Consider the following 21,868-nt stretch of genomic DNA (forward strand, 5'->3'; position numbering starts at 1 on the left):
ATTGAGGGAATGGAGGGATACAAACGAATGGTCTAGCTGGACCAATGAGCGGCACAGGCTTGGAGGGCCGAAGGGCCTGTTTCCTGTGCTGTACTGTTCTTTGTTCTTTGTATTTAAGACAGAGATAAATAGGTTCTTGATTGGTGAGGGTTATGGGGAAAAAGCGGGAGAATGGGTTTGAGAAACCTATCAGCCATGATTGGACGGCGGAGCAGGCTCGATGGGCCGAATGGCCTTATTCTATGTGTATAAAATGATGTGTATAAAATGATGAAGGGGATAGATAGAGTGAACGTTCAAAGACTATTTCCTCGGGTGGATGGAGCTATTACAAGGGGGCATAACTATAGGGTTCGTGGTGGGAGATACAGGACGGATATCAGAGGTAGGTTCTTTACGCAGAGAGTGGTTGGGGTGTGGAATGGACTGCCTGCAGTGATAGTGGAGTCAGACACTTTAGAAACATTTAAGCGGTTATTGGATAGGCACATGGAGCACACCAGGATGATAGGGAGTGGGATAGCTTGATCTTGGTTTCAGATAAAGCTCGGCACAACATCGTGGGCCGAAGGGCCTGTTCTGTGCTGTACTGTTCTATGTTCTATATTCTGCTCCTGTATCTTACCTTATCATAATTTCCACCATTATTCTCGCTGCAAAAACCCATGAGGAAGTTGTGCCTCGTTGAATGAGGTGTAACTGGGATTTCAATTGTGGACAAAGTCATAAGTACTGCTGAACAACATCTCAGGTCCAGAAAAACTGATTTATATCTGGGGAATGTCAAAATGTCTCTACTTCACAGATTAAGATGATTTAAAAAATGTTTTTAATGTGTCAGCTTCCACCCATGCCCCAATCTTTATTTTGCTTTCTGTAAAATTACACAAAGTAACTGGCAAAACCAGCTTGTTACTTGCCATCTGGGAGGATTCTTCAATGTGATTGATTGCTTAGCCTGCTTGATGACACCATCCTTGCTGGATGTCAGAAATCTCTATAGCTTGTTCTAGACTGAAATTAATGTCAATACAAGTGAAATCTATGGCATGAAACTCTCTAAAAGTCTGAGGACACGTACCAACCAACTGAAGAACAGCTTCTTCCTGCTGCCATCAAAGTTTTGAATGGACATGCCTCTCATTAAGTTGATCTTTCTCTACACCCTAACTATGACTGTAACACTACATTCTGCACTCTCGCCTTTCCTTCTCTATGAACGGTATGCTTTGTCTATAAAGTGCGCTAGAAACAATACTTTTCACCGTATACTAATACATGGAGAGGTGATGGCCTAGTGGTATTATCACTGGTCGATTAATCCAGAAACTCAGCTAATGTTCTGAGGACCTGGTTTGAATCCTGCCACGGCAGATGGTGAAATTTGAATTCAACAAAATATGGAATAAAGAGTCTATTGATGACCATGAAACCATTGTCGATTGTCGGAAAGACCCACCTGGCTCACTAATGTCCTTAAGGGAAGGAAATCAAATCAAATCAAAAATTGTTGGATCTTTGTGGGCAGCTTTGTTTGAGGTTAGAGGTCACATCAAATTCAGTCAGTCCATTGAAGAATGGCTCTTGAGAAACTGCCCACCATAGAACTGAATCAATTTATTATTTTATGAACCAATGTAAGGAAAGAAAATGAGACTGAATACTCGAAGCACAGAAGAAAAGTTTCAGCAAAAAGAAAACATTTAGTTGCTGTGGTTATAAATAGCATCGTATCGTATTGTCACTCAGTGACATTGGTTGTTGACTCACAGAAGCTACCCAGAGGTTTCACTGAGCCGTTTTAATCATTTCTTGTGATCAACTTTGTAAATAAAATGTTTAGACATATGGCACACCCATAAATATTTACTGAAACACATGGGGTATCTGATGGTGCTTTTCTAATATTTGAATATTATTTGAATATCTAAATCCCATTCTAACAAAGTGTCAGCTTTGACCGACATGATGTATGTGTTTTGATTACAGCCAGGGGATGAATTGGTGGTTCTCTACTTGGGAGCAATCTTGTTGCAACACTACTGCAGAAAATTCAAATCATTTACATATAACAGAATTCTTCAGCCATTCACAGGGCGAGGGGAGAGAACGGGGGAATGGCAGCGGTGATCGTCCAGGGGAGGAGGGTGATTGGTTGGGGGGGTTGCAATCGGGGGGAATGCGATGTTCGGGGAGGGGGGGGGGGGGGTGGAGGGGTGTGACATAATCTCAGGTCAGGACACAGTGGATTGGGAGACTGGGGCACCTGCGCAAAGGCGCCCCTACAGCTCAGCAGCCGACTTCCTGGCGTTAATAGTCTCCACCCACTACCCCTGCTGACGAGAATCACATTTTGCCTCTTTTTTTTCGAAGTGTCATACAATTGTGTACTGGGAGCTCACCCAAAATTCTCTCCCGTTTTCACCCTAGTTCAGCACTTAGGAATGTTTCAGGTAGGATTGCCCGTTGTGTTTTGTGCCATGAGCCACTATTCTCAAACGTGACAGATAATTGCAAGTATATGAATTTGTCCCTGTATTTCTTTTATATACAACTCTATAAAGTCACACAAAACCATTTACCTCTAATTTGAGAATTCTCATTAATTCTTCCTTATCCTTACAATTTATAGCTTTACCAATTCAGCAACAAAATATCCAAGACAAAGGGTGGGATTTTCCAGCCCTGCCCACTGGGGGGCTAGGGAGGGAAATCTTCCAGTCTTACTGAAGTCAATGGACCTTTGGCTGGTTCACCATATCCGCCACTGCGGGACCCGCCACAGCAGGACTGGAAAATCCCAGTGAAAGTTTAGGATGTGATAGAAAATCAAAAATGTTAGGAAGCAATTTGTTGAATAGCACATTGGGGAACCTATCATAAAAACTGATGGCAATACTTCAATACTTCCGAAATTGAACACCTGATTTGAGACAAATGTATAGTAATTTGTTTTGTGATTATAGAATAAATACTGAGTACAGGTTTAGTATAAAAATAGGACATATTTCAACTGAAAGGTTAAGTTAACTCCAAAACAATATCCACTGAAAATGCTAATCATGTGGTCATGGTGTATTACAGCACAGAAAGAGGCCCTTCAGCCCATCATGTCTGTGTTGTTTTACACTACTGAATTTTGTCTTAGAGAAAAGTGCCCTATTAAAAACTTCCGATTTATTGTTTATAGGTCTTTAATAAATTCAAATTAGACTCCTTTCGAAAGAAATTAGTTCACGTAGTACCCGTTCTCCAAGTGGAAATCTAGGGGGGGGAACAAATTCATGCCTTAATGTCCCACTCTCAATCTGTGCCCATATTAAAGATTCCACTATGTTGATAAAGTGGCTTTCCAGGCATTCACCACTCATTACCCGAAACAGACATTGCCCTCTTTGCGCAACTTAATGTGGGTATTGACATCTATTTAAGGAGCCTCTCAACAAATTAATATCCCATTTAGGTTGTCTTGCATTTGCTATCAACAAACAGGAATATTATGTGCTTTTTTGATTTACAGGAAATAGTGGATGTGCCACAAAAGGTTCTCCATCGCATGTTTCGATGAGCCTTGAACGAGAAGCATAATTGCTCCAGGAATTTTAAACATATGGCCACATGATGACAAAGGATGTTGCCTGGTCTCGAGGGCGTTAGCTATGAGGAGAGGTTGAATAAACTAGGATTGTTTTCACTGGAAAGATGGGAGCTGAACGTATAATTTATATAATTAAGCAGAAGTCCTCATGCTTTATCAGGACTCTGGAGTTTTGAGCAGCATGTATTTAGTTTTGAGGAACTTTACAATAAAGAGGTTGGAATAAAATTTTAAAAGGGTTTAACAGTGACCAAGTCATTTGGGACATAGTAGAATGACTATAATGAGATTTCTTTAGCCGACAAAATAGTATCAAGCAGCCAAAGAAAGATCTATAAACTGCATATCAGTCGAACTATTCCCGAACACCTTCAAGCTAGGCATAAAAAAAAAACAAAGGATTACACATTCTATAGAGGACTGAACTCAAGGGGGTTGAAATGGCAGGAAAAGGAAGCAAGCTGTCAGATGCTGTGGCAATTAAGGCTCTGACTCACATTTGGTCCCCCGGCACAAGTTTAATCCTCATATTTTTAAAAAACTAGTGATTTACTGACGTGACATAACTGTTCAGTCTTTGACAATCTCATCATGATTTTTCCCATCCAGACTCAGAACTCATTAAAATTTTAAAAAACTAGTGATTAGTTTAGATAATGACAATGTGTATGCAAACACAATTACACTCATTTTATTAATATGAATATCTTTCTTTCCGAAACAATGGATTGGTGATAATTTTGGATGCCAGCAGCAATCTGATTTTGCCGCTGCTAACCTAACCCTCCAACAACAAGAATACATCTACTTAGTACCGGAATATTGTCCTTAACAGAGCTTGCATTCTGAAGCAATCTTTGGAAATGTCCATGTATACAGCAATTAATTTGCAATGTTAAACTTAAAGAATGAAGGAAATGTAATCAAATTGATAAAGACAGCGTTCAAACACATTTTTACAGAAAGCAAATCTTAATGCAGCAATATACTTGCAATCATTTGAACCACCTGGGAGATGAGGGTGTGTGGACAATTAAGAGGATGCTTTACACTTGCCGCACAGTAAATTAAGTAAATTTTGATTCTGGGGTAAGCATGGTTTGCAGCAGAATTTTTGTTATAAACACAATGCGGCAGCAAACATTAAGCCTAAATTTAATTAGGTAAATTCTGTTGATTTATACCTCTACACAAAGATGACTAATGAATGGGCTCATTTCAGAGCATTCTATTTCTATTTTAAGAAATGCAGGCAATTCACATTGCAGCAAAATCATTATCCCCCGATTAAAAACAAACGTATTATATAATAATCTAGTAGCAACTGAATGCTAACTTCAGAATGGTAAATGGAATTTGTTGACTTCTATCCTTGATTCCCCAAAATAAAACTCTGACATCAGAAGCCAAATGCACAGGATTAGTACCTGCATGTGTACAGTGCAAATAGGTCCCACTGGGACTCGCAAGATTAGTATATTTCCTTCCAGACACTGGCTGGAATTAATGAGAATACCTGCAACTATACTGGCGAGCTGCTGAGTGCGAGTGATGGGGTAGATGCTGCGTGCCTGTGCGATTGTTGCAGCTATTTTCTTTGCATGCCTTTCCTCGCCGTAGATCCTTAAGATGGACGCAAGTGACTGTTGATCTAAGGCATTCACCACGTCAGCTGCGGTGGGCATGTCGGGGTACCTACGCACAAGAGGAGCCAATTAATTTCTTTGACGTCATTTTCATTGACAGAGGTGAAGCTTCACAGCACAGGGAGACAGAGCTGAAATGCACACAGCATACAAGTATGTTTGAGGTTCTTTTTGGTAACAGATGGTTAAGGAAAAAAAAAACAAGAGAAGAAAATTCGCAGCTCATCTTCAGTCTTCGGATGAGAACCCAATTAATCCTATTTTTGTTGAAGTCACCAAATATTAATTGGAACTCTAATTTTGACCCAATGCTAAATGGGCTGAAACCCAAATAAATGGCAGAAATTAATCTCTTAATAAATAGACATGCTAAACTTAGTGTAGGATCACCAAACCCAAGTTGAAAATGGGTTTGTGTGGAGCAGAGTTACCTTTGCTGTCTGCTGACAAATTTAGAAGACAAGTAAGCCAATGATCTGCATTAGATTTGAATAGAAATTTAACTACTCCCACATGGAATAATTCAAATGTGAAGAAGTATTTTCATCTCTGTTTTCACAAGCAAGAGTTCACCACAGTATGTAAAATTAACTCGTTCAGGGGTATATAGTTCAACCTTCTAGCATTTAAATAGGCAACATCCACTCTTTCTAATTTAGGTAACTAACCTGATTAATGAATACTGCATTATCTTAAGAAGCAAGGGTTGAAATTCTTTAGTTGTTGACAAATTCAAGTTGGGCTCCTAGCAGTAAGTGTGTGTTCGGCCCAATTTCTATCAGTTTTCATCAGTTAACTTGCATTAGCCTTGGTATGAATCACCAATATGCCCAATTATGCATATCCTGTCTAAATTAGATTAAAACGTGTTGTTCTATTTCATCTTTCATAGTTTGTTAATCTGTTGTCTTTAAATCAAATGCCACATGGTTTAAATTTGACTAGACATAAAATTAAAAACACAATGTATTGCATGATTTTTATTCTCCCCACCATTTAGAAGCAAACCAGTAACTCTGACACATGGTTGCTCCAAATTTAAAATTGGAATGTGTGCACATTTCTCGTAGCCATCTGAGGAAGTCTTCATGCCTACAAAATGGACAGTAGAGTCCAATTTAGACCCAACATGCACTCTGCAATCCAACTCGTAGAAAACCAAGATGTTCGTTTCCAATGTATTACAGCAACATGACTGACAAATGATGATGATATTGGCAAAGATCTAACCCAAATACAGAGCTCGATATCTGATGCTCTGTCCAAGAATGAGTCAAAAGATATCATCATTCATCATCTGCCATTTTGTCTGGGTAGTCTGATGCTGGCATAATGTTCAATTGGGCCCAGTCCAAACCACCACACTCTCCAACATAAAAGTGAATGAATTTTCCCCTTCTGGACCAGGGGAGCTGTGTACCTGTTCCTTTCTGGACAGCATATTGGAGGAAGCAATCTGTGAAGCTGCCCTCTATTATGTCAAGTTTTTCCTTCTAACCAAAAACAATTGTGAAGCAACAAACTTCAATCAGATTGGCATTTTGTCAGAATTGTGGAGAATGTATGTGCTTTCATTGTACTATTTGCTCAAAGTATGTGCTTTACATCTGGAAATGAAATGGCCAATTACTGACATATGATCATCCAAAATATAAATGATCTGAATGTTATAAAACTGACGGCAGCACAGTACGAGGTCATCTTCCAATCTGCCATTGGTGAACTGCTTTCCATTCTGATCCACAACATGTGTTGAGTTCAGTGCATGGGGCAGCACGGTGGCACAGTGGTTAGCACTGCTGCCTCACAGCGCCAGGGACCCGGGTTTGATTCCCGTCTTGGGTCACTGTCTGTGTGGAGTTTGCATGTTCTCTCTGTATCTGCGTGGGTTTCCTCCGGGTGCTCCGGTTTCCTCCCATAGTCCAAAGATGTGCAGGTTAGGTGATTTGGCCATGCTAAATTCTCCCTCAGTGTACCCGAACGGGCACCAGAGTATGTTGACTAGGGGATTTTCACAGCAACTTCATTGCAGTGTTAATGTAAGCCTACTTGTGACTAATAAATAAACTTTAACTTAACCTGCAATCACATGGACACACGGAACAGACCCAAGAATAGCAGGTTAAGTCCAGTTTTGGTTTGAATAGGCGGGGATAATTTAAAGAACTATTATTGATAATATCAAGTGCTTCTGCATTAATGTGCACTCACTGGTTCCAAGTACCGAAACTTAAACTTCCGTACATATTAAGAATGTTCAATTTAGCCTCATTACTGAAAGTGTGAAAGTTTGAAGATTTGACGTCATGCAATAAGCTACTAAAGTATGGAATACGTTTCCAGGTGGGATATTAGAACTGATTGAATCACATTTTATAGGGCTTTGATAGACACAAAGAAAAATATTCATGGACTTGGAGAAGAGCAGGAATTCTGTTCCATTGTGGAGTTTTCAAAGAACAAAGGAAGTACAAAGGCGCTTGCCTTTGCCGATCATGATGCCCGAACAAAACTAAAAAACCTTCTGCTCTTACACAGACCGGATCCCTCTATTCCAGTGGAACAGTCATGATGAGGTGTTTCCTGTGGTTAAATTTCTATGATGGTGTGAACATGTTAATTCTTTCATAATTAACAAAGCAAGATCCTATTTCCTCTATGCAATGTTCCCATTAGTTCTAGCTGCATAGAAACCATGAACTGCATTAATTAGTTCTACAGAGGTGATGGCCCAGTGGTTTATCACTAGACTATTAATCCAGAAACTCAGCTAATGTTTTGAGGGCTCAGGTTCAAATCCCGCCACAGCAGATGATGGGATTCAAATTCAATAAAAAATATCTGGAATTAAGAATTGTCAATTGTCCGAAAAACGCATCTGGTTCACTATTGTCCTTTAGGGAAGGAAATCTGCCATCCTTACCTGTTCTGGCCTACATGTGACTCCAGAGCAATGTGGTTGACTCTCAACTGTCTTCCAAGAGCAACTAAGGATGGGCAATGAATGCTGGTCAGCCAGAGACGCCATGTCAAATGAATGAATACATAAATAAATAATTTATCAAGGCGTAGCTCCAAAATGATTGGAAATATTTAAAAATTTAGCTGAGGAAAACCTATTCTGATAAATTTAAGTTCATTTACAATCATAACACAGTTGGAAATATTGGCATATCGATTAACAAACCAGTCTGAGGGTTCAGCTCAAATTTGGTAAGCACTTTTTAAAACCAGTGATATGATAATAATCCTTAATATTCTTAAATATATATATTTCACAAGTATGTTATTGCAGTGTTACAACTTGTGACAAGAGTTGTCATGTCTTTCAAAACTATATTTTTCTTTTTAAATATGGAAACATATTGCATTATCTTTTTTTTAAAGTTTATTTATTAGTCACAAGTAAGGCTTACATTAACACTGCAATGAAGTTATTGTGAAATTCCCTCAGTCACCACAGTCTGGCACCTGTTCGGGTCAATGCACCTAACCAGCAGGTCTTTTAGATTGTGGGAGGAAACCGGAGCACCCGGAGGAAACCCCACACAGACACGGGGAGAACTTGCAAACACCACACAGACAGTGACCCAAGCCGGGAATCAAACCCAGGTCCCTAGCACAGTGAAGCAGCAGTGCTAACCACTGTGCTATTGAATGCTGACCCTGGGTCTTTTTTTGAAGAAGAGTTACAAAGTTCACCTTTGAATTAGGAGCAATCCTGCCTTTTTCCAAGAAATCACCTGAGCAGCATGGTAGTTAAGGGGGCCATGATGTGGAGATGCCGGCATTGGACTGGGGTAGGCACGATAAGAAGTCTCACAACACCAGGTTAAAGTCCAACAGGTTTATTTGGTAGCATGAGCTTTCAGAGCGCTGCTCCTTCATCAGGTGACTGTAGTTGAGGGGGAAGAGCTGTTTGTTGGTTTTGAACTGCAATCACTTTCATGCATTGGAAAATACTGGCAAAGGCTAGTGAGTTCCTGGAAACCGAAAGTGGGAGGTAAGCTTTAAGCTTTGGACCTGTTGTTGAAATCAGTGTGTTTTGGGGAATAAGCTGGGAAGGAACGTTGGCCTAATTGGCTCTTTCCCTGTCTTGCCTGAAATTCTGCGTGTGATTACCAACCAAAATTCCGTCCAGGGTTTCTGCAGAAATGGGCTTTGGAGGATGGGCTCTATAAAAACAAAGGATAAAGTTTGCAGGGTTTTGATGCTACTGATCTGGAACTCCCTCGTGCGAAGACCCATCGGATGCTGCCAGAGAATCCACATCTGAGTCTGCATGTGGAAACCTGAAAAGCTGAGATGGGGAAAATTGATCCAGCTTTATATTCTCCTCCACAGCGAAGCTCCATTAGTGAGAACCTCCAGACATCCGATGGGTCTTCGCACGAGGGAGTTCCAGATCAGTAGCATCAAAACCCTGCAAACTTTATCCTTTGATTCTATAAAGCCTATCTTCCAAAGCCCATTTATGTGGAAACCCTGGGCGGAATTTTCCGGTCTTTGCAGCTGGCAGAATCAGCTGGTCCCGCCGAATGCAACCTCCCCCCCCCCCCCCGACATGGGTTACCCAGTGGCAGAGAGTGGAAACAACGGGAAATCATGTTGACGGTGGCAGGACCGGAAAACTTGTCATGGAGGGCGGGTGAGGCGGTGGGGATAGAGGGGAGGGGGGAGAGGGGTGTTGTGGAAAATCCCATCCATTATCTGTTTGCCCCTGGTTTCTATGTGTGTGTGTGTTTGTGGTTGTGTGTGTTTCTGTTTGTGCGTGTTTGTGTGTGTATTTCTATGTGTATGTTTGTGTGTGTGCGTGTGTTTGTGTGTGTATGTCTGTGTTTGTGTGTGTGTGATTGGTTGTGTGCATGTTTGTGTATGTGTGTGTTTCTATGTGTGTGTTTCTGCGTGTGTGGTTCTGTGTGTGTGTGTGTGTTTCTATGCGTGCGCGTGTTTGTGTGTGTTTGCGTGTGTTTCTGTGTGTTTGCGTGTGTGCATGTTGTGTGTGTGTATGTGTGTGGTTCTGTGTGTGTGTGTTTCTGTGTGTGTGTGATTGTGTGTGTGCGTGTGTGTGTTTCTATGTGTGTGTTTGTGTGTGCACGTGTGTTTGTGTGTGTTTTTCTGTGTGTGTGTGTGTGTTTCAATGTGTGTGTTTGTGTGTGCGTGTGTTTGTGTGTGTTTCTATGTGTGTGTTTGTGTTATTGTGTATTTCTGTGTGTGTGTCTGTGCGTGCTGGGGTATTATTAAAAAGGGACAGATAATTATATGTCCAGAGTACAATTGCGTGTGTACCAACTTGATTTTAAAATGTTTTGCTTTTAATCATAAAGCAATCATTTTGAGTTTAATGAAAAATGCCTGGATAAAGTCTCTTGCTTGGGGTCCACTAGCAGCAAAGGTAAATGATGAGCCGTTTTGGTGAGTGAATTAAAGTTTAAATTAATGGAGCGACCTTTCGGACTAGTGGGGCAACTGTGCACTCCTCCCATCCTGGTTGGAACATCGAAACACATGTTCAACATATTCCTCACTGCTCAGAAAATGAATTCGGGAAATAGCATTACTTTGTATTCCTACTAGACCAGGAAACAGCTCATTCAAGCTCTTAATACTGACAGTCCTGTTTGCTTTCAAGTCTGGTAGATTTCTTTATAATATAGCTCATGTTTCCCGTAATCACTTTCCACAGAAATGGGATTAACTGGATTATTCCTGTCAGTTCTTGTGATACAAAAGAAGACACTGTGTCAAGAGAATAATTGTAGTTTCTGTACCAACCTGTCTCCGTCCATTCTCATATCCAGGGGGCCATCTTTGCTCAAAGCAAAACCACGCAGTGGTGTATCTAACTGCATAGAGGAGCAGCCTGCATCTATGAGAACTCCATCAAAAGTATCTGCCTCCACTCCTGATGCCATTAGTAAGTCCTCCAGTTGGCTGAATCTTCCGAGGAGAGGTTGAAACTGACCACTGAAAGAAACAAAAATCACAAAGGGTAAAATTATCCTTTGCAAAATAATTAAGAATAATTATGCTGATAAGTCCTCTATCTTCTTTTGGTCCACTCCTGACAGGCATAACAACTCTTTACCATATATAGGAGCTTCCAAATCAAGTTACTGAGAAACCTGTATAGTTACGCTTTCTGTTTACCTGATATGAAATGTACAGTAGGGTCACTCCTCGCTTACCTAACTCACAGATCTTAAGACATAAATAGAGTTCTCTAAGTGGTCCAAATGTTCTACGCTCAGGTTTTCTGAGGTATCCGGATCCCCATGTGTGCAACTAAACATTGCTGGATCTTAATCAGCTAAGAACAGGAAGATGAAAGTGAAATCAGGATAATGAAATAATGATAATGATAACACACACACACAAACAAACACACTCTCACACACACACACACACACAGAAACACACACACACAGAAACACACACACACAAAAACACACACACAGAAACACCCAAACAAACACAGAAACACACACAGAAACACACACACACACAGAAACACACAAACAACCATACACACGCACACACAGAAACACACAAACACACACACATACAGAAACACACACAGAAACACACACAGAAACACACACAGAAACACACACAGAAACACACACACACAGAAACACACACACACAAAAACACACACACAGAAACACCCAAACAAACACAGAAACACACACAGAAACACACAAACACACACACACAGAAACACACACACACACAGAAACACACAAACACACACACACACATACAGAAACACACACACAGAAACACTCACATACACACACACAATAATAAAAGATGAAATCAGGATAATGTTTTGGCATTACTACTTGGTTTCTCTGGCTGGAATTATCTATGATGCCATTGGGTAGCTGGGTTATCTGGAATAATCTTGTCACCCCCCACCCCCCGCCACCAACTCATCTCCAGCTGCAATTATTACCACGCAAAGTAGTTGATGCCAAAACATTCAATGTATTCAAGAGGCGACTGGATATAGCACTTGGGGCGAATGGGATCAAAGGTTATAGGGGGAAAGCAGGATTAGGCTATTGAATTGGATGATCAGCCATGATTGTGATGAATGGCGGTGGAGCAGGCTCGAAGGGCCGAATGGCCTCCTCCTGCTCGATCTTCTATGTGCGTTTCTATGTATTATTGGCATTTTCTTCCAATTGTTGCAGAGCCACCATCAGGTATCAGATTACAGAGGGTTAACCCAGCACAAAGGGTTAACTTTCACTGCCAAGCACAGCACCATCTGACTTACCTCACCAAAGAAGAAGCCGCAGGCTGGCCATTCGGAAACTGCCAAGAACAAGATTCCAACCCTCATTAGCGTTTCTTTACAAATCACCAATTAAAATCTGTGCAAGGTGTGTACACAGCATTGCATACGTTTCATTCCAGGACATGAGCACAAAAATCAAGGCTGGTGCCCCAGTGCAGCACTGAGGAATGTGACATTAAACTAAGGCCTGTCAGCTCTCTAACGTGGGTGCAAAGGATTCCATAGCACTGTTCAAAAAGCTAACAGGGAATCTCTGGCATTCTGGAGAATATTTGTGTCTCAATCAACATCACAAAAACAGATGATATGGTCATTGTTGTTGTAGGGTGTTGGTTACGGTTCAGTAGGTCTGCAAAAGACTTCATAGTCATTCACAGGTTAACTGTAAGTCTTTATTGACTCCTTAGAGGCACGTACAAATATACAGTAAAGGGTACAAGCTCGGAGCTGTCTCCATGATTGCTGGCACACACATCTTTGTGTCCAACACTCAACTGATCCTGGGTTCAGGTCATGTGTTATCTTACATCACTGTGTTGCCAGTACAGTACTCAGTCCCACATTAACTCTATATGTACCAGACCCTTTTATTACACCTCCCCCAAGTCTTTATCCAATGTATTTTAAGTCATTATAGTTTAAATAGGCTGGAACTTTCAGGCTGTTAAGATCCTGATGACGGTGCACCTCCCCCCCCCCCAACTGGTCCGCAAATAACACGCTGGGGGCTGGCCAGGGAATCCCACCCCTTGTGTCATACATTATTATTGCTATCTTACATTTACCTCGTCATTATTACATATCACGACCCCCATCTTCCCCCCTTAAGTCCTTGAATTCAAGAGTTCAGATGGTCTGGAGGCCTTATAACCCTTCCATATCCCATTCACACTACTGCTGGAGGACTGGTAGATTTTGTCGCTGCTGGTTCTTCTTGTTGATTTGGAGGTTGTCCTAGCATCAGGGTATGCTTCATCCTTTTCTTCCATTCCTTCAGTGTTGAACTGTACTGAGTCGGTTCAGCTGTTGAGCTGGTCGGCAGTTGCTTCCTTGACTTGTTTCTGGTGGGATGGACAAACGTTGTGCTTGACTCCTGGCCATTTCTTTCACCTATTCTATCCACGATGCGGATTGTGGCGATGTTCTCTGTGGCGGAAGATGAACATTCCCGTGAATAAAATGAGGTCTAGTGGTACCTCTCAGCTCAGCTCTGCATTTCACTGTCAGCAGTGAACGGTTACTACCAGACTCCAGCATCCTTTGTAGCTTTTGCGTGCTCGCTGGGAGTTGCAGTGTTGACTTTCTGTCACATCGTTGGAGCCAGAGGTTGAGGTTCATTGGGCTGCTCTCTTTTACATCTTCCCCTGTGTGTCGTGCTTGTCTCCCGAGTGGTTGGTCAGTCTGACCATTACTGGCACCTATAATGAAAATGAACAAACCTGCTCTGGAAAAAGGAAAGATAATTCAGAGCTGAAGTCCCGTCAGGATATTCTTCTTTGTTTGAGCTCTCAGAGACTTGCTTTTCTATATAAGTTTTGACAACGGTTGTCTTGGCATCTTCTTCCATGTTGAGGACGTCCAGGGCTACAGAGGCATCTCTGCTCACGAGAAAGGCTGGTTCTGGATGACGTACATCAGTTCAAGGATTTGTTTTCTGCCATACCTTAGTGGATCCAAAATCCTGCCTATGATCGGAAGTTGGATGCCTCCAGGCTTGTAAAATGTTGTGTCTGTTGTTTGAAGCCACGATTCATTGTCCAACAGGACTGTTTTACTGGCTGATATGTCTAATTTCAAATTTGTTAAATGGCCATTGACTGAAATGTCCACGTTCCAAAATGGGAAACCAAGATCTCAGAGCTCAACCAAGAAGAACGGCCGAACGTCTTCTGGACTTGCAGTCTTGTTCTCATGGATAATCCTTGGGACTTCTATGTGTTGCACAGTCTGCCGTAGTGTCCAATCCTGTTCCACTGAAAGCATGGGGCTGAAATTGTAGGACATTGATCGCACTTGTGACAGCACTTTCCTCCACAGTGTTGGCATGGTTGCTCTGTTGGGAGGTTTGGGTGTTGCTTTCTCTGGCCTGGAGTTTTCCTGTGCCTTTATTGCTTAACTAGTCGAACTGTGTGTTAGCCTCTGCATCGTGGTTTATTCTCTCTTCTCAAAATGGAGAGTGCTGCTCACGGGATTTTGACTGTCTAACTATCTGGATTGCCTTTTCCAGGGTTAGATCTTCCTTTGCTTGCATGAGGTCTTGTGTCTTTGTTTATATATGTCGTGTTTGTGAAACCTATCTCTTCACTCACCTGATGAAGGAGCAGCGCTCCGAAAGCTCGTGTTTCCAAATAAACCTGTTGGACTTTAACCTGGTGTTGTGAGACTTCTTACTGTGCCCACCCCAGTCCAATGCCGGCATCTCCACATCATGCATGAGGTCAGACAGTGCGTTGTCCATGTCTCCTACCATTATTCTGTCTCTGATAAGTTCAGATTGTCTCTGTATTTGTAGACTTCTGCTATCCTCCAGAGATGATTGATGAATGAATTGACAGATTCTCCTGCCTACTGGGCTCACTTCTACAATTTAGCTTTTTCAAGAATTTTAGTGTTTCTTAGATTAAAAGAAACATCAAAAGATTTTAGTTATTCTACTAATTTTAGAAGATGATTCACCGATTTCCTGTCTCGCAAAAATGTTGTCCACAATCTGGCTTACTGAATAAAGGAGTGTGTTAATCTACTCTGCTTCTTGTCTAAACCTGATCCTGTTTCTGAGCAATCCTTTCCTTCAAAGTCCCCAATTATGTGATTGAGCTGGGCCTTGGATTGGTGTGAATTGATCTGAAAGTGTGGAATTCTGATGGTGAAATGTTTAGCAGTAAAGGTTTGGTTTCAGAGCTTTCTGAATTTCAAGATGGTGTCACCATTTGCTTGGAGATAAAGGTTTTGGCTCCACGACTGTAATGATCACGCTCAGATTGAAAACAAAAATTCAACTATGGCTGCCTAGAATGACTGCCTGCAGAGTTTGTTTGCTCAACATTTCACATTAATGTCACAGGTTTATTGAACCTCCCCCCCCCCCCCCCCCAACCCAGTCGTTCTGAGGTGAGGAGGGGTGTGCGCATGCACATGTGTGTGTGTGCGAATATGTATCTGTGTGTGTGGGTGTGCGTATCTGTGCATGTATCGGTGTGTGTGTGTGCGTATGTGTGTATCCGTGTATGTGTGTGTATGTGTGTGTATATCTGTGTGTGTGTATCGGTGTTTGTATGTGTGTGTGTACCTGTGTGTGTATCGTTGTGTGTGTGTGTGTGTATCTGTGTGCGTGTATCTGTGTGTGTGTGTGTATCTGTATGTGATGTGTATCTGTGTGTGTGAGTGTATCTGTGTGTGTGTGTATCTGTGTATGTGACGTGTATCTGTGTGTGTGATGTGTATCTGTGTTGTGTGTCTGTATCTGTGTGTATGTGTGTATCCGTGTATGTTTATGTGTGTATCTGGGTGTGTGTGCATCTGTGTGTGTGTCGGTGTGTGTGTGTGTGTATCTGTGTGTATGTGTGTATCCGTGTATATTTGTATGTGTTTCTGGGTGTGTGTGCATCTATGTGTGTATCGGTGTGTGTGTATCGGTGTGTGTGTGTGTGTATGTGTATCTGTGTGTGTATCAGTAACGGTGTGTGTGAGTGTGTGTGTATCGGGGTTTGTGTGTGTGTGTGTGTGTATCTGTGTGTGTGTGTGTATGTGTATCTGTGTGTATTGGCGTGTGTGTATCGGTGTGTGTATCGGTGTTTGTGTGTGTGTGTATCTGTGTGTGTGTGTGTGAGTGTGTGTGTATAAGTATCGGTGTGTGTGTGTGTGTGTGTATCAGTATCGGTGTGTGTGTATCTGTGTGTATCAGTGTGTGCGTGCGTGCGTGCGTATCTGTGTGTGTGTATCAGTATCGGTGTGTGTGTGTGTGTATCAGTATCGGTGTGTGTGTATGTGTGTGTATCAGTGTGTGTAGTGTGTGCGTATCTGTGTGTGTGTGTATCAGTATCGGTGTGTGTGTATCTGTGTGTAACGGTGTGTGTGTGTATCTGTGTGTGTATCAGTATCGGCGTGTGAGTATCTGTGTGTGTGTGTGTGTGCGTATCAGTATCGGTGTGTGTGTGTGTGTACCTGTGTGTGTATCAGTATTGGCGTGTGAGTATCTGTGTGTGTGTGTGCGTATCTGTATCAGTATCGGTGTGTGTGTATCTGTCTGCATCGGTGTGTGTGTGTGTGTATCTGTGTGTGTATCAGTATCGGTGTGTGTGTGTGTATCGGTGTGCGTGTGTGTATCTGTGTGTGTATCAGTATCGGTGTGCGTGTATCCGTCTGTATCGGGGTGTGTGTGTGCGTATCTGTGTGTATCAGTATTGGCGTGCGAGTATCTGCGTGTGTGTGTGTGTGCGTATCTGTGTGTATCAGTATCGGTGTGTGTGTATCCGTCTGTATCGGTGTGTGTGTGTGTGTGTGTGTGCATGTGTGTGTGTGTATCTGTGTGTGTATCTGTATCGGTGTGTGTATTGAGATAGCAAGTGTGTGCAGTATTGAGATGGCAAGTTTTATATCTTGTCTGTCCTCAAGTGTGGTATTGGCTCAAGCTGTTCTGTGATCTCCTGCACTCTCCGTACTGCTCCATGGCTCTCTGCCTGAATCTCCATCTAGCAGGTCCTGAATCCTGCCCCAATTTGGGGGGGTTCCTCTTATGTGTGGCTGGGGTTGTCCCAGTACTTGTGAGGGGGGGGGGGGCGGTAGTTTCTCTGGTGCCTGTGAGAGGGAGGGGGTTATTTGATCATTTGGTAACCAGTCCTATCTGTTCCCTCAAGTGGCATAAGCGACCCCATCGAACAATTTGAAGAAGAGCAGGGAAGCTCTCTCTGGTTTCCTGGCCAATATTTAGTGAGGACACAGATCGCTGGCTGAGGCGTGAAAATTAGCGTGTATCTCTCCAGTTGCACAGCCGAGTTTTCTCTCCAGATTCTGCAGCACTCTGTGCACAGGGGATCTAGGGACAGGATTTTTGCTATCATGCTGGTGGGGCAGACTGATTGAGCTGCTAAGATGCCTCGACCTCTGATATAAAACAATACTCCCCCCTCCCCATGGGAAAACATTCCTCATAACCACCTGGGCAACCCCTCCTCCCATCCTACAAGCACCAGCGCACCTCACAACCCCTTCCCTCCCCCGCGTTCAATTGCCAGCTTGGGTCACTGTCTGGGTGGAGTCTGCATGTTCTCCCCATGTCTGCGCGGGTTTCCTCCGGGTGCTCCGGTTTCCTCCCACAGTCTGAAAGATGTGCTGGTTAGATGTATTGGCCGTGCTAAATTCTCCCTCAGTGTACCCGAACAGGCGCTGGAGTATGGCGACTGGGGATTTTCACAGTAACTTCACTGCAGTGTTAATGTGAGCCTATACTTGTGACATAAATAAATAAATAATTTATCTGACTGATTTTACTCTAACCTGTGTAGGTGTGCTGCAGTATGGGCCTTGAACCAATCACTTTAGAACTCAATACTTTAGAAAGTGGTCGTCTTTTAACACTATCAATGATGCTCCATCAGCTCTCATGATCTCCACATAATCCATGGGGACATCCTCTGTTAAATCTAAAAACTAACATAATTTAATGCCAAGGCTAACACTTGCAGCATAAATTCAACATCAAGCATCTGAATCGGACATTTCCACTGCTGATGAGCAGGAGGTTTTCCACTGAAGCATATTTATCAACACTTGAATTGTTCATATCCATTACCTGCATTGCTCTATGTTAGAATACAATGATAAATATGTATGTTTTAATAGTCATTTCCCTCTTATGCTGCAAGTTTAAGTGCTCAGTACAAATGTACGAGGTTAAACAAATGAATCACAAAGTATAATTGGGATTGTCAGTCCACAAAGAGAGAACTCCCCGGAAAGCATGTTGTACTGGGACAACACATTCACAGTTATTTTTTGATAATTGATTTTCCTGATCTAACAGCACCATAGAATCCCGATAGTGTAGAATACCGACACATCGGGTGGAATTTTACCGGCATGTCCGCCCGAGTTTCGTACAATCCCGCCCGAGGCCAATGGAGAATGCCGTTCTTCGAGCCTCGCCCACCCCTGGAATCGGGGCTGGCACGCTGGTAAAATTCCGGCTATCGAGCCTGCACCGACAACAATCCCACCCAGGCCCTATCCCTTCAACCCCACGTATTTATCCTAGCTAGTCCCCCTGACACTAAGGGGCAATTTAGCCTGGCCTACCAACCGAATGCGCACATCTTTGGAGTGTGGGAGGAAACCCAAGCAGACACGGGGAGAATGTGCAAACTCCACACAGACAGCCACCCAAAGCTAGAATTGAGCCCGGGTCCCTGGCGCTGTGAGGCAGCAGTGCTAACCACTGTGCCACTGCATCGTCCATAAAAGAAAGTTTGCAAATGAATTCCACTGTAATACTTGCTTTACATTAAATTTGCATCCGATTTTCCGAAGCTTATTTACATCAAAAATACATACACATGTCATAGAATCATAGAATCCCTACAGTGCAGAAGGAGACCATTCAGCCCATCACCTGTGCATCAACTCTCTGTCAGGGCATCTTACCCACACCCCTCCCGCACACCTCCGCCCTATGCCCGTAAACCCACGCATTTACCTCACTAATTCCCTTGATCTACACATCCTGGGACACTAAGGGCGGGATTTTACGGCCTTGCTCATCCCGAAATAGTCAACGGACCGTCCCATGCTCTGCCCCTCACTTGCTCCAATTCTTGTGGTGAGCGGGACGGTAACACTCTGGCCTAAAGGGCAAGCTAGCACGGCCAATCCACTTAACCTACACATCTTTGGACCGTGGGAGGAAACCGGAGCACCCGGAGGAAACCCACACAGACACGGGGAGAATGTGCAGATTCCACAGAGACAGTGATGCAAGGCTGGGATTGAACCCGGGTCCCTGGTGCTGTGAGGCAGCAGTGCTAACCACTGTGCCGCCCAGGTATTAGGAAACAGTGACAAAATGAAAAGTAAGGAATCCAATAATTGGATTTTGGCAGTGGTATGTTTAAAGAACCAACTATTTTAAAACAGAACTTGTGGGAAGACAGGTTGGCTGTTCATGAAACTAAAGCTTTTGATATGCTGCTTAGTGAACAACACTATAAACAAATGCTTTCCTAAGGCAAATTAGTAACAACAGAGATTAGAGGGTCAAAAGTTAAATACAGTAAAAGTTCAAAAGAGAAGATGGGGTGAATTTCAGACACACACTCTGAAAGGTGAACTCGTAATAAAAGCGATTAAGAGTGATTCCTGAGAAGGTTAGTTCAGATAAGGGAAGATCAAGAGGAAAAACAGTATATGAGAGGCATGTTCACCCTATGCAAGGGAGCTGTGTTGAGACTGCAGCCATAGCAGCAAGCTGTGTCCACTTCCAACAAGTTGTGCCTGGAGAAGGCCTGTTTGAGAAGCTGGGCAGCATTGTGGCACAGTGGTTAGCACTGCTGCCTCACAGCGCTACGGACCCGGGTTCAATTTCAGCCTCAGGTGACTGTTTCTGTGGACTTTGGATGTTCTCCCTGTGTCTGCGTGGGATTCCTCCAGGTGCTCCGGTTTCTTCCCACAGTCTGAAGGTGTGCAGGTCAGGCAGAATGACCATGCTAAATTGACCCATAGTATCCCAAGATGTGTGGGGGGTAGGGGGATTAGTGGGGTAAATATGTGGGGTTGCAGGGATAGGGCCTGGGTGGGATTGTCGTTGGTGCAGACTCGATGGGCTGAATGGCCTCCTTTTGCACTGTAGGGATTCTATGATTCTAAGCCAGTTGTCTTCATTCTAAGTCGGAAGCAGCCCCAAAACATATTGGTGCCTGGTGTGGTAACTATTGCTGTATTTTGCTTATAGTTTTAAAACCTATGGGATGTTGTTTGGGGAGATTTAGCTCTGAGATTATGAAAATAGAGGGATTTGGAACTGGGTAAACTTAAATATAATGGGAGAGGTTTTCCCTGAAAACCGGCAAAATCCAATAGCAGGCAGGAAAAGCGGCACTGAAGATGTCAAAGCCACGGCGGCCTTCTCCACCTTATAGTGCAGGACCCATTAATAAATACATCAAGGTGCGGGTGCCGCGATGTTTCACTTGTGAAGCAGCCTCCCATTCGCCTACCCCAATAGCAACTTGATATCTCAAAGATCAGAGTGCCATTTATAAAGGCCACCCCAGTGCAAAGGAGTTCACCCTAGACATCCCCCCCACCCCCACCCCTGGCACCACCCAGGCATGACCCTCTCCTTCTTGAGTGATGCACTGACCTGAGCTTTATTGGGAGGTCTGTTGACGAAGTGCACATCTCGGGAGACCAGTCAGGTTTCACGCCATTGTGCCGTCATGCCACCATGAATAGGGAGGGGGGGCGGGTGAGAATGATTCAGGGATAGGGACCTGATAACAATATGTTAACGAATGCAAATGATGTTCCATTGAAGGGGGAGACTACAATCGCGTCACATGTTTATGTTGGCATAAAATGTGATTCAGTTGTTCTCACGATATTTTCCACTCCCGTCAACAAACACACCCAACGCAATCGGGAGCAGAAAATTACCAGCCATTGTGTTTAACCATTAATGTAGTTAGGTGTATTTCTAGTTGGATGTTAGTGCTGGTGTGTGCTTTATTGTTTAATAAGCAATTATTCTGTTTAAAATCATCACAAAAACGTCTGGGATATCCGTCACTCTCCTTCACATCTTTTCTTATGTTACACCAAATTGCGACACGGTGGCACAGTGGTTAGCACTGCTGCCTCACAGCACCAGGGACCCAGGTTTGATTCCCGTCTTAGATGACTGTGCAGAGTCTGCACATTCTCCCCGTGTCTGGGTTTCCTCTTGGTGCTCCGGTTTCCTCTCACAGTCCGAAAGATGTGCGGGTTAGATTGATTGGCCATGCTAAATTGACCCTAGTGTCAGGGGGACTAGCTAGGGTAAATGTACAGGGATAGGGCCTGGGTGGGATTGTGGTCAGTGCAGACTCAATGGGCCGAATGGTCTCCTTCCGCACTGTAGGGATTCTAAGATTCTGTTCTATGATCACAATTTTTGTTGTTCATTCTGGGGAGACTGTGGCGTAGTGGTGATGTCACTGGACTAATAATCCAGAGGCCTGGGTGGGATTGTGGTCGGTACAGACTCGATGGGGCGAATAGTTTCCTGCTGTACTGTAGGGATTCTGTGATTTTAAAATACAGTTGGGAGCCGGCATTCCTTTCGGGGAT

At 43.2% G+C, this 21,868-nt stretch overlaps 1 protein-coding gene across 4 annotated transcripts in view; it reads right to left on the reverse strand.

The window, feature by feature from the left end:
* Positions 1-21,868, reverse strand: part of mettl15 (methyltransferase 15, mitochondrial 12S rRNA N4-cytidine) — a 149,740-nt gene that overhangs the window by 29,298 nt on the left and 98,574 nt on the right. For all 4 annotated transcript variants that reach the window (XM_078221018.1, XM_078221020.1, XM_078221021.1 and 1 more), the window contains exons 3-4: positions 11,020-11,211; positions 5,115-5,293 (exon numbers count right to left, since the gene is read on the reverse strand). In XM_078221018.1, coding sequence (XP_078077144.1) covers positions 5,115-5,293; positions 11,020-11,211 — 371 coding nt within the window. The remainder of the gene's footprint in view (positions 1-5,114; positions 5,294-11,019; positions 11,212-21,868) is intronic.

This window comes from Mustelus asterias, chromosome 9 (genome assembly GCF_964213995.1).
Source record: "Mustelus asterias chromosome 9, sMusAst1.hap1.1, whole genome shotgun sequence".
Taxonomy (NCBI): Eukaryota; Metazoa; Chordata; class Chondrichthyes; order Carcharhiniformes; family Triakidae; genus Mustelus; species Mustelus asterias.